Genomic DNA, 12997 nt, shown 5'->3' with positions numbered 1-12997 from the left:
TGGGCTATTATTAAAATAAAACAGCAAATATGCAAAATGTACTCTTCAGGCCTTAGTACAAGAACAATTAAAAAAAGATTTCAATATCATGCTTTTTTTTTTCTTTTTTTGGCAGTACGGGGGTACCCAGAGGTGCTTTATTACTGAGCAACATCCTCAGTCCCCCACCATTTTAAATCTTACTTGGAGACAGAATCTGGCTTAGTTGCCCAGGCTGTCCTTGAACTTGCAATCTTTCTGCCTCAGCCTCTGAAGCTGCTAGAATTACAGTCATGCACCACCACCCCCAGCTAATATCACATGCTCTTTAAAAAAAAAAAAAAAAAAAATGATCCTTAAGGACCACACATGCTATCCCATTTGGCAAAAACTTAGTAGAAAATAAAATTTATTAATCTTGATAGAATTTTTAGAATCATGTATCCAGATGTTAATTTTTATGCTTTTGGTCAATGCACAAATGTTATATAAAATACATGTATAAATTCAATAGTTTTATGCAAACTGCATTTTAGACACATAGAACCCTCAATAATGACTAGTGATCTCTAGCATATATTTAAAAAATCACCTTTGTCTCTCTCTCTCTCTCTTTTTTTTTTTTCCAAATTCTCTAGCTGGAGAAAAACAAGTACTGTAGTTATTAATTTGCCTGAGGAAATCCAGAAACTATCTTTTGAATTCTTAAGTGCCACAAAATATTTTGGCAAAATAAGAGTAAACAAATTACTTAGAACAGTCTCTCCCAAACTTGACACTTGACATTGGCCCAGATAACTTTATATTGTTGGAAGTTATCCTGTCCATTATGTGATGTTCAGCAACATTCCTCGTCTCTACTCATTAGGTGATAGTAGTATCATCCCATCCTCCCAGCTGTGACACCCATAAATGTCCCTAGACATTGCTAAGTGCCCCCTTGGATTATCTCTGGTTGAGAGTTATTATAAAGTGATAGAAGACAAAAAATCCAAAGTTAGATGTTCACTGAAAAAAGCTCTATAACCCCACAATATCAGAGAAGTATCAATTTGCTTTAATGCATTATTCTCAAAGTTTCTCCCCAGTTTCATGTTTTCCTGAAAAAATAATTTCCTCAAGGTACAAATAATAATAATACTCCAGAAACAAGAAGATAAGTTTATTTTGCTGTCCAATTATTTCCTTTAAAAAGTTTAATGCTTGATAAAATAAAACAAACTTTTAGTATCATAAAAACCTTCTGACATGTACATGACATATTATTACTATGTACAACTTCGAAAACAAAGTAAAGTAATGTTGAACATCCTGACTATAGTTAAGCTATAGGAAACTTTCTGGATGGTCAATATTTTCCTTGGCTGGAAGAAAAATCATACAATTGAAAAATATAAATAAGACCTTCAATGAGTTGAGAATAATAAAAACACTATCTGAAATTCAGTCATCTGGATCTTGAAAAGTTTGTAGTAGTTTCAACAGTTCAGCAAGCAAAATGAAATCCTGTGAAAGTTCAAACTTCAGTCTTCCAGGAGAGTTCCTGCAGTTTCACAGTTGATCTATCAAAAATAAAAGCTATTTCCTATTGTGGTAGAACTTGGTAGATGGTTCATATACCATTTTTCACCAGCTCATGGACTCCGTTCTCATCAATGATTAAAGGTGCATGGAATTCTTTATCTGCCACATAACTTTCTATTCCCTAAAAGGATTGAAATTAAACAGTTAGAAAATTGGTGGATGCCTGTCAAGCACTGCTGGACTTAGTGGTTATGATGCCAAAAGCCAGGCTGAGATAAAAGAATTTTAAAGTTAAAAAAAAAAATCTATTTCATGTACTTTAAAACTAGACTTAATGATTATTTATGGAAACATAAAACAAACAACAAACAAAAGAAAGTAAGTTACTCTGATTATTATAATTTCTTTTTTCTTTTCTTGCAGTTCTAAAACTGAACCCAGGACCTTGAATATGCTACACAAATGATTATCATATAATTTCTGAAGTTAATAAGATGATTTTCATCATCACTCAGTAAAGTTAACTTTCTTAGTAAGATGGATATCTCCTGATGCTACCACTAAGCAACACTAATAAGAATCTCCAGAAAAAAAATATTAATAATTTGAACAGCAGGGACCTTCAACTCCTCAGGTGTTAAAAGTTAAGTAGAAAATGTACATTGCATTAAAAAGAGCTAAATGATTTATCAAAAAAGGTCAATAATGTATTTTAAAGCCTAATGAATTTTAATGGATAGGTGAAACAAATTAACATTATAGACTTCTGTTACTGACAAGTCACTCAATTATGGGATAGATGCAAAGACATAACAGAAAATTCTCTAAGAATTAAGAATCAAAGCAGCTTCACAACTCACTCCTAGAAAGAGGTCTTGAGGATAGGATGACAAGAAAATGCTCAATTTTCTCAAAGGGTAACTCTACTTAAACATAATACAAGAATCCTGTTTTTTGTTTGTTTTTCAGTTTTATTCTTAACTGACAAATAATTATATGTATTTATGGGGTACAACATGCTGTTTCAATGTACATATACATTGAGAATGATCAAATCAGGCTAATTAACAGAATTCTCTCCTCAAATACTTACTGCTTTTTGTGGTGAGAACATTTAAAGTCCACTCTTAAAGCTATTTGGAAATATAAATACTCTTTAAAAGAACAAGAGGGGGAAAAAGGAAAGCAAACTTACTTCTCCAGCGTAGGAGATAAGAGGAGAGATTTCACACTGGATTGGTACATCATTGGCATCCTTCAAGCTAAGAAAAAGAATCCCAAATATGTGTTAAAGATTTTACTTCCCATGTTACTTGCCAGAGTTAAAATGAAGACCATAACTTCCCTCTGAGAAGCTTACAGATAACAAAATTTTTGTAGTTGAACAAATGAAATATATCCTACCCTGATGATCATTAAATTTTAAATTTTCATGGTCAGAAAGACACTATTTAGGGAAAAAGCCAATAATTACTGCTAACTCTTTAAAGCATTTCATCAATATTTATACACTATTCCTTTCTACACATCTCATTTTTTACTAATCCCAAGTTTCATAAAGTTGATAGAGAAGAGCCCATTAATTGAGGATACTCTATGTGCCAGGCCCATTGCTAGGTGCCTTCAAACCTTTGCATTGCCTTTTAATCCTCATCATAATCTTCCAGGTCAGATACTAATATTGACTAATATTCTAGAGCCAGACTGTCCAATTCAGTACCCAATGGCCATATGTGGCTACTTAAGTTTAAAATAATTAAAATTTTAAAAAATTGAAAATTTTAAATTCACTTCCTCAGTCATAATAATCATATTTTAAGTGCTCAGCAGCCATGAGTGACCAATGACAAAAAAAACTGGAGAGCAGAGATGTAGAAAACTTCCCTCACTGCACAACATTCCATTTAGACAGTACAGTTCTAAAGATCATTTAAATTATTTCCCAATACTTGTTTTTTTTTTTACAATCCAAATATCCTAGATTAGCTGAGTTAATTTATTAATTACATTTTATTTTTAAGGCATAGACAGAGTTTATTTAGGAAGGTAGACATGCATTCAAGGGAGAATGTAGGCTATCTCAAGAGTGGGAAGCCTATCCATTACACTTTAAAATACGTTATCAAAAGTCCTTTTTAAAGTGCTAAGGCAGAACACACTCAAGCAAAATCAAGGCCAAAGTCACCATCTGTATAATTCTCAGTCACAATGTAATATTTATAGTTATTTACAATTCTGAACTTCCAAATCATCTAACATAAAAATCAATAAACAGTACTTTTAATACATTTACAGTCACTAGACTGTGGCATTATTTGTCATTTCAAGAATCTTAGAAATAGGACAGGACACACAAAAAAATCCAGTCCTGTGTAGCCTCAAACCATGTTCTCTTTCTAGTAAGAAGTCTTCAACTTTGGTGGAGTCAATAAAATTAGAGGTTTTCTGAGGTCAGCCATAGGCCAATTTTTCTTCAAAAAGAACTCTATATCTTACTCCAATTTACTTAATCTGACTACTTTCTACTTGAACCAGGAGAGTCATATTCTCTTTGGATCCTTCCAAGTCATTTTCAGCTATGATCCATTTGATCATAAAAATTATAATGTTCCTCCACGATTTAGCTCTTGTCCCCACCTCTCCTAGACCACTGCATTTCATAGTGATTGCTTCCATTCATTTATTTAAAAAAAAATAAATTTATTAAGCACCTGTTAAGTCTCCCTGCCTCCTAGAGTAAGTACTGTTTATACCACTGTTAGTACATAATCACATAATAATGCCCCTTAGTTTTTATGAATGTGCATCTTAATTTTTATGAATATGCATCTTGAACTCCCAGTAGGCTCTCTTTTGTGTAGACACTTCAGCACCAAAGATACTAAGAGCATCTGTAAGTAGGTCTGTCAATGCTTGCTGATTGAATGAATAAATGAACCATGAAAGTAGATGGACAACAGCCTAATGCAGAGAAAAGAGGAGGCACACACTTCACACATCTCTCCAGATATGTGCCAGATTCTATCACAAGAGTTATACACCAAACTCTGGATGGCTTGAAGTCACACTAACCAAATGGAAAAAATGAGGGCCCATCCCACTGATGGGCAATTGATATATGTATGTGTGTGTGTGTGTGTGTGTGTACACTAAACCTAACAACTTTGAAAGTGTAGCAAGAACATCATGCTGTCTTTTTAACTAAAAAGATAATGGCATTTAAAAACTTTGACAGTACCCAAATAAGAGGACATATGGCACTTCTAGCTAAAAATGACCTGTTAAAGACAAAAAAAGATACTAATTGACCAAAATTACAACACAATTACACAAAAAGAGAGCTGTTTATGTAAGAATAAATCAACAGAACAGCTTTCTCCATATTAAGAGCCATCGAATATATATGAATAATTACAACCTTTATACTGACATCATATTATCTAATTCAGTAAGACACATTTTCAGAATACTTTCTAACTTATGCTTATGCTAAAAGCTGGAATTCAAATTTGTTCCCTCTGACTGTAACCTGCTCTGGGTCTTGCCTAACACCTGTAAAACTGTTACTATGGGCTCAAATACCCATGGTCAGATTCTTTAGTAAAGCATGCTCCCCATTTCCAGCATGCACTGAGATTCTGAGTTAGTGTCATCCAGACAGATACCTGCCACCAAGTAAGCAGTGCACCCCCACCAAAGCTTCAATCATCCTCCCTCCAGACCCCCAAAAGGCAGAGCACTAAACTACAATGCCAGTTAGTATGGAGGGAAGCACAGCCCCATCACCATGCACTGCAGGCAGGCTGGTATATTTACTTGTAATTGACATCAGCTGTGATGGTCTCTGACTTTCCATTTGTAGCACTGTTATGTAGGAATAAATAAGTATTAATGGGAATGGAAAGAAATCAAACAATAACAATGAAGTGGAGTTGCAAAGTACACTTGACCAAACGGCATATACTTATGGTAAATCGTGAATCTAGCATGAGAGGCCTGAGGGGGTTAAAAAAAAAAATTCAATGGTCAAAGATGAAGCATGAGAACAATATGACATGTCACAAAGCAAGCTGATTGACAAGGCAGAGCCTGTAAGTGGCCTTGGACTTGGAGATAGAAGCTAACACTATTCCTTTTTGTAAAAACAGTTATCAAACAGTAAGTTCCAATGCCCAAAGTTTTAATACTTATTGAAGTATTCTAGTGCTTTAGTATATGCAGCCTTTTTTTCCCTTAAGAGCATAAATTAAATGGCAGAATGCTTCTCACCCAAGTAGAAAAACACCAAAAAGCTTAAAAAGGGAAATCTAGGTGCCAATGAAGGTTTTATCATAAAATAAAAGATTCAGCTTAAAAGTACTTTATCTCAAATTTGAATAACTACAAGTACCTTCTTTCTTAAGCTTCTGAAAATACAAAATATTTCTAAAGTTTGAGTATCAGAACATAACTGGCACCTTTCTTAGTACCTGGGAGAAGAACCATGAGGCAACATCTCCTGGGTAGCCTGAGGGTGGCAGGGCTTTAGATGGGTCTCACATATAACACTTGCTGTGAGGCCACAGATAAATGAGCAGCAACAACCCATCTTCTGTGGCTGAGAAACTTGCCCTGTGTATAGTATGTTGCTAATGGGATTTTAAATTATCTTCTGACCATTATTTAATAGAAGTGATTTCATTGACATGGTGGGGCTATTTGAAAAAAAAAAAAAAAAAAACTTTCTCTTTAAGAGAAAGTAAAGCTGTCCTTCTCTGTAATGGGCAAAACTTGATGTTACTTCTTATCACAAACTTCCCACACAGTAATAATTTACTATTTTAAAAGATTTTAAATTTACTTTTTTATAAAAAGATTTCAGGATATATCAAGAGAGAAGTCAAAAAAAAGTCCACTGAAGAGAAAAGATATTGACTTACCGGGGAATTGCTGGAAGGCGGGAGCCATTTTCATCTACAAAGTGGCCACCTGCATTAAGGACCCAGCAATGGTGAAGGGACATCAAAGCATGCCTTGCAGTAGTAGGGTTGTCCTTCCCATTCTGGCTGTCCGCATTCTTTAGTGGAGAAAACTCATCTTCCCGTAATACCTCATATACCACAAACTTCCTAGAGTGAAATCATACAAAGACTTCTTTCTCGTGAAATAAAATTGCATACAGAGCTTCTCATTCCTCTCTACATAGCTAAGCCTTTAGTATTCAATGGTAAGTTTTCTTAACATAATTTTAGGTGTATTACAAAAAAATAATGCTCATCCCTTGACCAAAGAAAATTGTAATTTTCTTCTCCAGTACAAAAATGAAAACTCATTTCTAACCCCAACTATAATAAAACATTTCATCTTAGATCAGAAAGATCAGAAATCCTAATACACAAAGATCATATTAGCACTGGAGCTAAGAGAAAAAAAAATATAAAAAAGATGCTTTAGAAATGTATATGGAGAGACTGACTGTATACAGCTAATTCACATTCTGCATTTTCACATTTGTCAAATTCTGAAATAAGTATCTCAACATAAGATGTGATCTTTATTATAGAGAGGTATATAATCCAAAAACATGTTCGATAAAACATTTGCTCACAGGTCAGTAACAGATCCCAAACACAAATGGGTCAATTGTTCATCTTAACCTTTTTAGTCTTTCAGCCAAGCAAGATAAATGACTTTAACAACTTTGCAGGAGAGCCAGATAACAATCCAACTGATAAAAAGAACACTGCACTCTAGGTACTCAAACCACACTCCTTGGAGTGGTGGTTTATTGTAGGGAATGATAATCAATCTAGATGATATAATCAAAATGCCTGAAATACATGCTATCAAATGTCTCCTGAGAACAGTTTCCTGCCTAAGAGACTAAAAAGCAGCATTTCAAGACAAATTTAATCTTACTGGTGTTATTCAAAGCATACTTTGCAAACTGGAAGATGTCAAAGACAAATTTTTCCATCTTTATTCCATTTGGTTTGTCTGGCTTAATTAATTGCCCCTGGGAATCCACATATGGAATCTTCTTTTGTGCCACATGATGCTGCAACTGGGGTTCGTAAACACTAAGAATTAAGGGGGAAAAACAGACAATCACTTTCCAGATTTAAAATGCCAGAAAATTTGATAATAATCAGGCACAAATGTTAGAACAAAGTACTAAGATTTTCAAAGTGAAGAACATTTGTTAAGCTTTGGTTTATATTCAAATACTGAATGAATAGACTTCTCCCACTCATTTCCCTATATTTAAAAAAAAACAAATAATGATTTCCACATTAAAAACCATACACACCCATGCACATACAGACAGAAATTTCATCAATGTCTTTCTCATTACTTTTATGACTTTTATAAAATGTTCTCTTGCTCTTTTTCAGCTGAGATTCCTTCAAGTACAGGGTGGAAAGGTAAATATTAAAGTTACTATGGGTGAATACATAACACAGCTACAAAAAACACAGTAAAATGGGAACTATTTTACAACTGGAATTGTCTGAATTAAAGCTTAGCTGACCTGATTTGATCATGCCACAATGTATACCAAGAGGAAAATATCACCTTGTACCCCACAAACACATTTGATTATCATTTATCAATTAAAAAATAAAAATAAAGTATTAACTTTTTAAGGAGCAGATGGTCATTTTGAATATATGAATGCTACCAAGTGAATCTAACAGTGAAAACACCCTTCATTTAAATATCTGTTGATATATACTAAGCTCTTATTTAATACCTTATGGCATTGCCAGGCTGACTTCCATTCAAGTCTCAAGTCCTTATACCCAAGATTCTAAATGCTAGTCTGGTAATAGCTGAATTAGAATTGTGTGAGCAGCTTTTAAAAAAATATAGATCCTCTGGCTCTGTTTCCAGAAATTCTGATTCAGTTAGTGAAGGGTAGACATCTTTTTTTTTTTTTAATATTTTTAGTTGTAGATGGATACAATACCTTTATTTCATTTATTTATTTTTATGTGGTGCTGAGGATGAAACCCAGCGCCTCACACATGCTAAGCAAGCGCTCTACTGCTGAGCTACAATCTCAGCCAAGACATCTATTTTTAAAAAGCTCTCAGTTGTGGAAAGAGGAGTTTCATTTCTTAATTCTTTGCTTCAGCAGAATCTAGGACACAGGGGATTGAGAGGGTGAGAAGAAAATGAAGAAATGCTTTGGACTTCACCTAATGCATTGGAGAAAAGCTCCTATTAATTTCTACTTTATAATAATGTCACTACAAACAATCACAGTTGAGATAAATTTCCATTTGATAAAAATAATCCTCAGGAAAGATGAATTCTATGGGACATGGGCTTAGGGAACTAAATGAAAATAAAATTTTATATACCATACAATCCTATCCTGGTTAGAGAAGGGCCTATAGCATAGGAGGATCTATCTACTTCCCAGGTGGTTTAGTTTCTAATTAATAACAAAAATAATAAGAGGTCTCCTCTGTATTTCATAACTTTAAGAAAATCGTTTGGTTTGAATAAATAGCAAAAAATGGAAAAAAGAAAAAAAATAATAAGAGGCTCTATCTTAAGTAATATAATAGGAAAGGAAGAAATCAAATTATTACTATTTGCAGATGATATGGTCCTATATTTAGAAGATCCAAAAAACTCTATAAGAGTTCTAGAACTGAAAAAACAAATTTAACAAAGTAACATGATATAAAATCAACACACAAAATTCAACAGATTTTCTATACACAAATAATGAACTCACTGAAAAAGAAAGCCAGGGAAATGATCCCATTCACAATAACTGCAAAAATAACAACAACAAGAAAAAAAAAAACCCTAGGAATAAATCCAACCAAGGAGAGGAAAGAATTCTATAATAAAAATTATAAAATAGGGGCTGGGGTTGTAGCTCAGTGGCAGAGCACTTGCCTAGCATGTGTGAGGCACTGGGTTTGATTCTCAGCACTGTATATAAATAAATAAAATAAAGGTCTATTGATAACAAAAAATTTAAATTATAAAATACTGAAAAAATAAATTGAAGAAAACACTAGAAGATGAAAAGAACTTCCATGTTCTTGAGTAGGTAGAATTAATCACTAAACTGTCCATATTACCAAAAGTGATCTATAGATCTAATGCAATCCCCATCAAAATATCAAAGACATCTTTACAGAACTAGAAAAAATTGTCCTAAATTTCACATGAAAGAACAAAAGGCCCAGAGAAGCCAAAACTATAAAGAGCAAAAAGACCAATGCTGGAGACATCACAATAAAAACCTGATTTCAAATTATACTATGGAGCTATAATAACAAAAACAACATGGTAAAACATAAAAATAGACACGTGGAACAATGAAAGAGAGGACAGAGACAAACCCACATAGATACCGTCTCTGTTCCTTAACAAAGGCACCAAAAATGTACAATGGAAAAAAGACAACTTTAAAAAAAAAAATAGTGCTGGGAAAACTGTATATCCCATACACAGAAGGAAACTGGATCCTCATTTTTCACCCAGCACAAAAGTCTATGCAAAGTAGATCAGACCTAGAAATTAGACCAGAAACTTTGCAACTGGTAGAAGAAAACATAGGGCCAATACTCCAGTAAACAAGTGCCAATATAGACTTCCTCAGGAATCACTGACTTCTAAAGCTCAGGAAATAATAGCAAGAATTAATAACAACCCAATTAAAATGGGCAAACTAAACAGATATTTCTAAATAGAAGAAATACAAATGGTCAACAAATACATGAAAAAATGTTTAACATTTTTAGCAATTATGAAAATGGAAATCAAAACTACACTGAGATTTCATCTCACATGAATTGGAACAGCAATCATCAAGAATACAAATAATAATAAATATTGGCAAAGATGTGGGGAAAGGTAACATTTATACATCATTAAGTTATGGAACCAGTCCAAGTACCTTCCATGCATGAATGAAAAAAGAAAATGTGGTATACATAAACATGGAGTTTTACTCACTCATAAAGAAGAATGAAATTATGTCATTTGTAGGAAAATCAATGAAACTCGAGAAAAACGTTAAGCGAAAGAAGTCAAAGTCAAGGGTCATATGCTTTCTCTCATATTTGGAAGACGTAATAAAGAAGAAAAAAGGGATTTTTATTTTTTAAAAAAGGAAGGGATAATAGCATAAAGAGGGAGAGAGAAGGGAAAAGGGAGGAAATGAGCACTGAAATTGACCAACTTATGTTCTGTGCATACGCCAATCTATCACAATGAATTCCACTACTTTGTCACAATTATAATGTATCAATTAAAAAAAAAAAGGCCCTAATTTTGCCCATACTTGACAACGTCTCTCAGAAATGGTACAGTGAAGAAATGATTGGCAATGTTCCCCGCATTGAACAGCAGTCGTCCATCTGAACTTCGTTTTTGAGCTGTTGCCAGGGAAATCTCACTATATTCTACCACCTGGTATACTCCATCCACTCGGCAAACCACTCCAACTGGTTCTGTAGGGTTTGTTTTCTCTACCACCTGCCCAACAACAGAAAAAAAAAAAAAAAAAAAAAAAGACAACATTAGAGGAAGAAATTTAATTAAATGCTCCTTTGGAGATTTTCCATTGTCAAAGGCCATATTTACAATTTTGCTTACATTGTCTGTAAGGTATTAACCCAAAAGGAATCTTTAATTTTAGAAAATCAACTACCCACAGTTTGACAAGCTATTTTCCAACTGGAAATGAAGTGTATACATTATCTCCTTCCTATTTACCACTTAACCAAACTGGGACAGAAATACCATCATACATATATGACCCAGAGGTGATCATGCAGGACTTGGCCCTAAGATCTTTTATAGTTTTATTATTTATTTTTACCCTTCCTCAACTACTTTGAGAATAAATGAAATTTCTCTAGGATTCACAAGACAAAAGACTTAAGTAAGGTATTTTGTCTCTCATTCTGTTTTGTCTACACCATTATTTCATTTTAACATAGTGTTTTTTTCAATTTTCATTCATGAATGCAGCATTTTTTTTGTTTTTTATGGACTTGGATTAGAGCAGGCAGGTTATTGGGCTCCCACTCTAACTTTAAATCAGAAAAAAAACTACTCATGTCTATCCATTTTGCATACTATGTTTTATTTGAAATAAGAGATTCTAGGCTTTTAAAAAGTTTGAAAATGAGTGATTTAAATCATTTATCAATGGCCCTGGGCTAGTAGAGCAACTAGGAGAAGAGTCTATCAAAATCAGAGAGAAAGGTAAGAGTATATAATTTTTTTAAAAATTCATAGGTGATTCTGATATGTCACACCATTGTCCCAACATTTCTGGCCCAAGTTAGAAGAAAATTATGAAAGAAGTGTATGCAATGCACTAATATAAAATCAAGGTTGAGATGAAATGAACAGCCAACACAAGAATTAAACAATAAAGAATATTTGAAGGTATTGCTCTGTTTGCCTGTCCAATTAATGATATAGCATGCTTTGGAGTATTTTTAAAAATCTGTATCCAATTGGGAAACTGTATTCTAGATACACATGAAATTATATCAATAAACTTAAAAATTCTCTTAAGCAACTGATTTCTTGAATAAACCGTGACTCACAGTTATTTCCAGACAACTAAAGCCACTATTGAAAACTTCGTTTACAAAGCAAATAGAGATATATGCACTGCATTTAGCTCAGTGAGGCAGGGCTATGGATACATAAGCTCCTGTGTTTGCCAACCTGAAAGGGGCACAGTACTCAATGAAAAGAAACTTTTCACCAAGGAAGTGGATTAAACTGGAAGGAAACATACAGCAAAATTATTTAAACCAATTATTGATCTATTTCTGCCAATTATTTGTCTATCAGCCCATCACCACCTCTCATTTCATGTACTATACAGTGGGTCTCTTACAGAGCAGGGAATTTTGGAATAAATTCCTCTCATCCCAATTTTTCATATGCACACAAGGGGACCTGAAATGTAGGTCAGTGATAGAATACTTGCCTACAACGTGCAATACTTTAGGTTCAATCCTCAACATCACACGCACGCATGCACGCACACATACACAATGCACACAGATTTATTTTCCACTTGCCTCTATACACCCCTAATTCCAATCAGCCATGGAAATAAAAATAAGCATATTTACACTTTACATTTTACAAGTGTTAATCTGCAGGCATAAGGTTTACTTCTATGGTAACTATTAATCTCCAAATATCATTATCTAAACTATACAAGGAAGCATTTGTATACTATATAAAGTTAGAAGTTAATTTATATTATAAGAAAAAAATACACAGTATAAAATCAAGAGGTTTGCTCAATAATCCATAAATTTAAAATTTAAAAGCAAATATCCATAACAGTTACTATAATTGCTTTATATAATTATCCTAATTTTTAGATTTGTACTTTTGTAAACACTGTAAGTCCTTTCCAAGGCTCTTGTTCCACAGGAAAATACTTCATGCCATATGATAAGGGACTATTAAAGAAGTACTGCAAGGAATTCTATTCCAACACTATGAA

At 33.5% G+C, this 12997-nt stretch overlaps 1 protein-coding gene across 3 annotated transcripts in view; it reads right to left on the bottom strand.

Annotated features, from left to right (window-relative positions):
• Positions 1 to 1120: 1120 nt before the first annotated feature.
• Uap1 (UDP-N-acetylglucosamine pyrophosphorylase 1) overlaps positions 1121 to 12997 on the bottom strand; it is a 38788-nt gene continuing 26911 nt past the window's right edge. For 2 of the 3 annotated variants that reach the window (XM_076862757.1, XM_076862756.1), the window contains 5 exons: positions 10796 to 10989; positions 7422 to 7562; positions 6423 to 6611; positions 2699 to 2765; positions 1121 to 1684 (listed from right to left, as the gene is read on the bottom strand). In XM_076862757.1, the coding sequence (XP_076718872.1) occupies positions 1592 to 1684; positions 2699 to 2765; positions 6423 to 6611; positions 7422 to 7562; positions 10796 to 10989 (684 nt within the window). In that variant the 3' untranslated portion in view covers positions 1121 to 1591. Of the gene's footprint in view, positions 1685 to 2698; positions 2766 to 5319; positions 5368 to 6422; positions 6612 to 7421; positions 7563 to 10795; positions 10990 to 12997 lie in introns of all 3 variants that reach the window. The other variant, XM_076862754.1, reaches the window with a different exon arrangement.

Source organism: Callospermophilus lateralis, chromosome 7, assembly GCF_048772815.1.
Source record: "Callospermophilus lateralis isolate mCalLat2 chromosome 7, mCalLat2.hap1, whole genome shotgun sequence".
NCBI classification, from domain to species: domain Eukaryota; kingdom Metazoa; phylum Chordata; class Mammalia; order Rodentia; family Sciuridae; genus Callospermophilus; species Callospermophilus lateralis.
This window is presented reverse-complemented; position numbering and strand designations above follow the sequence as displayed.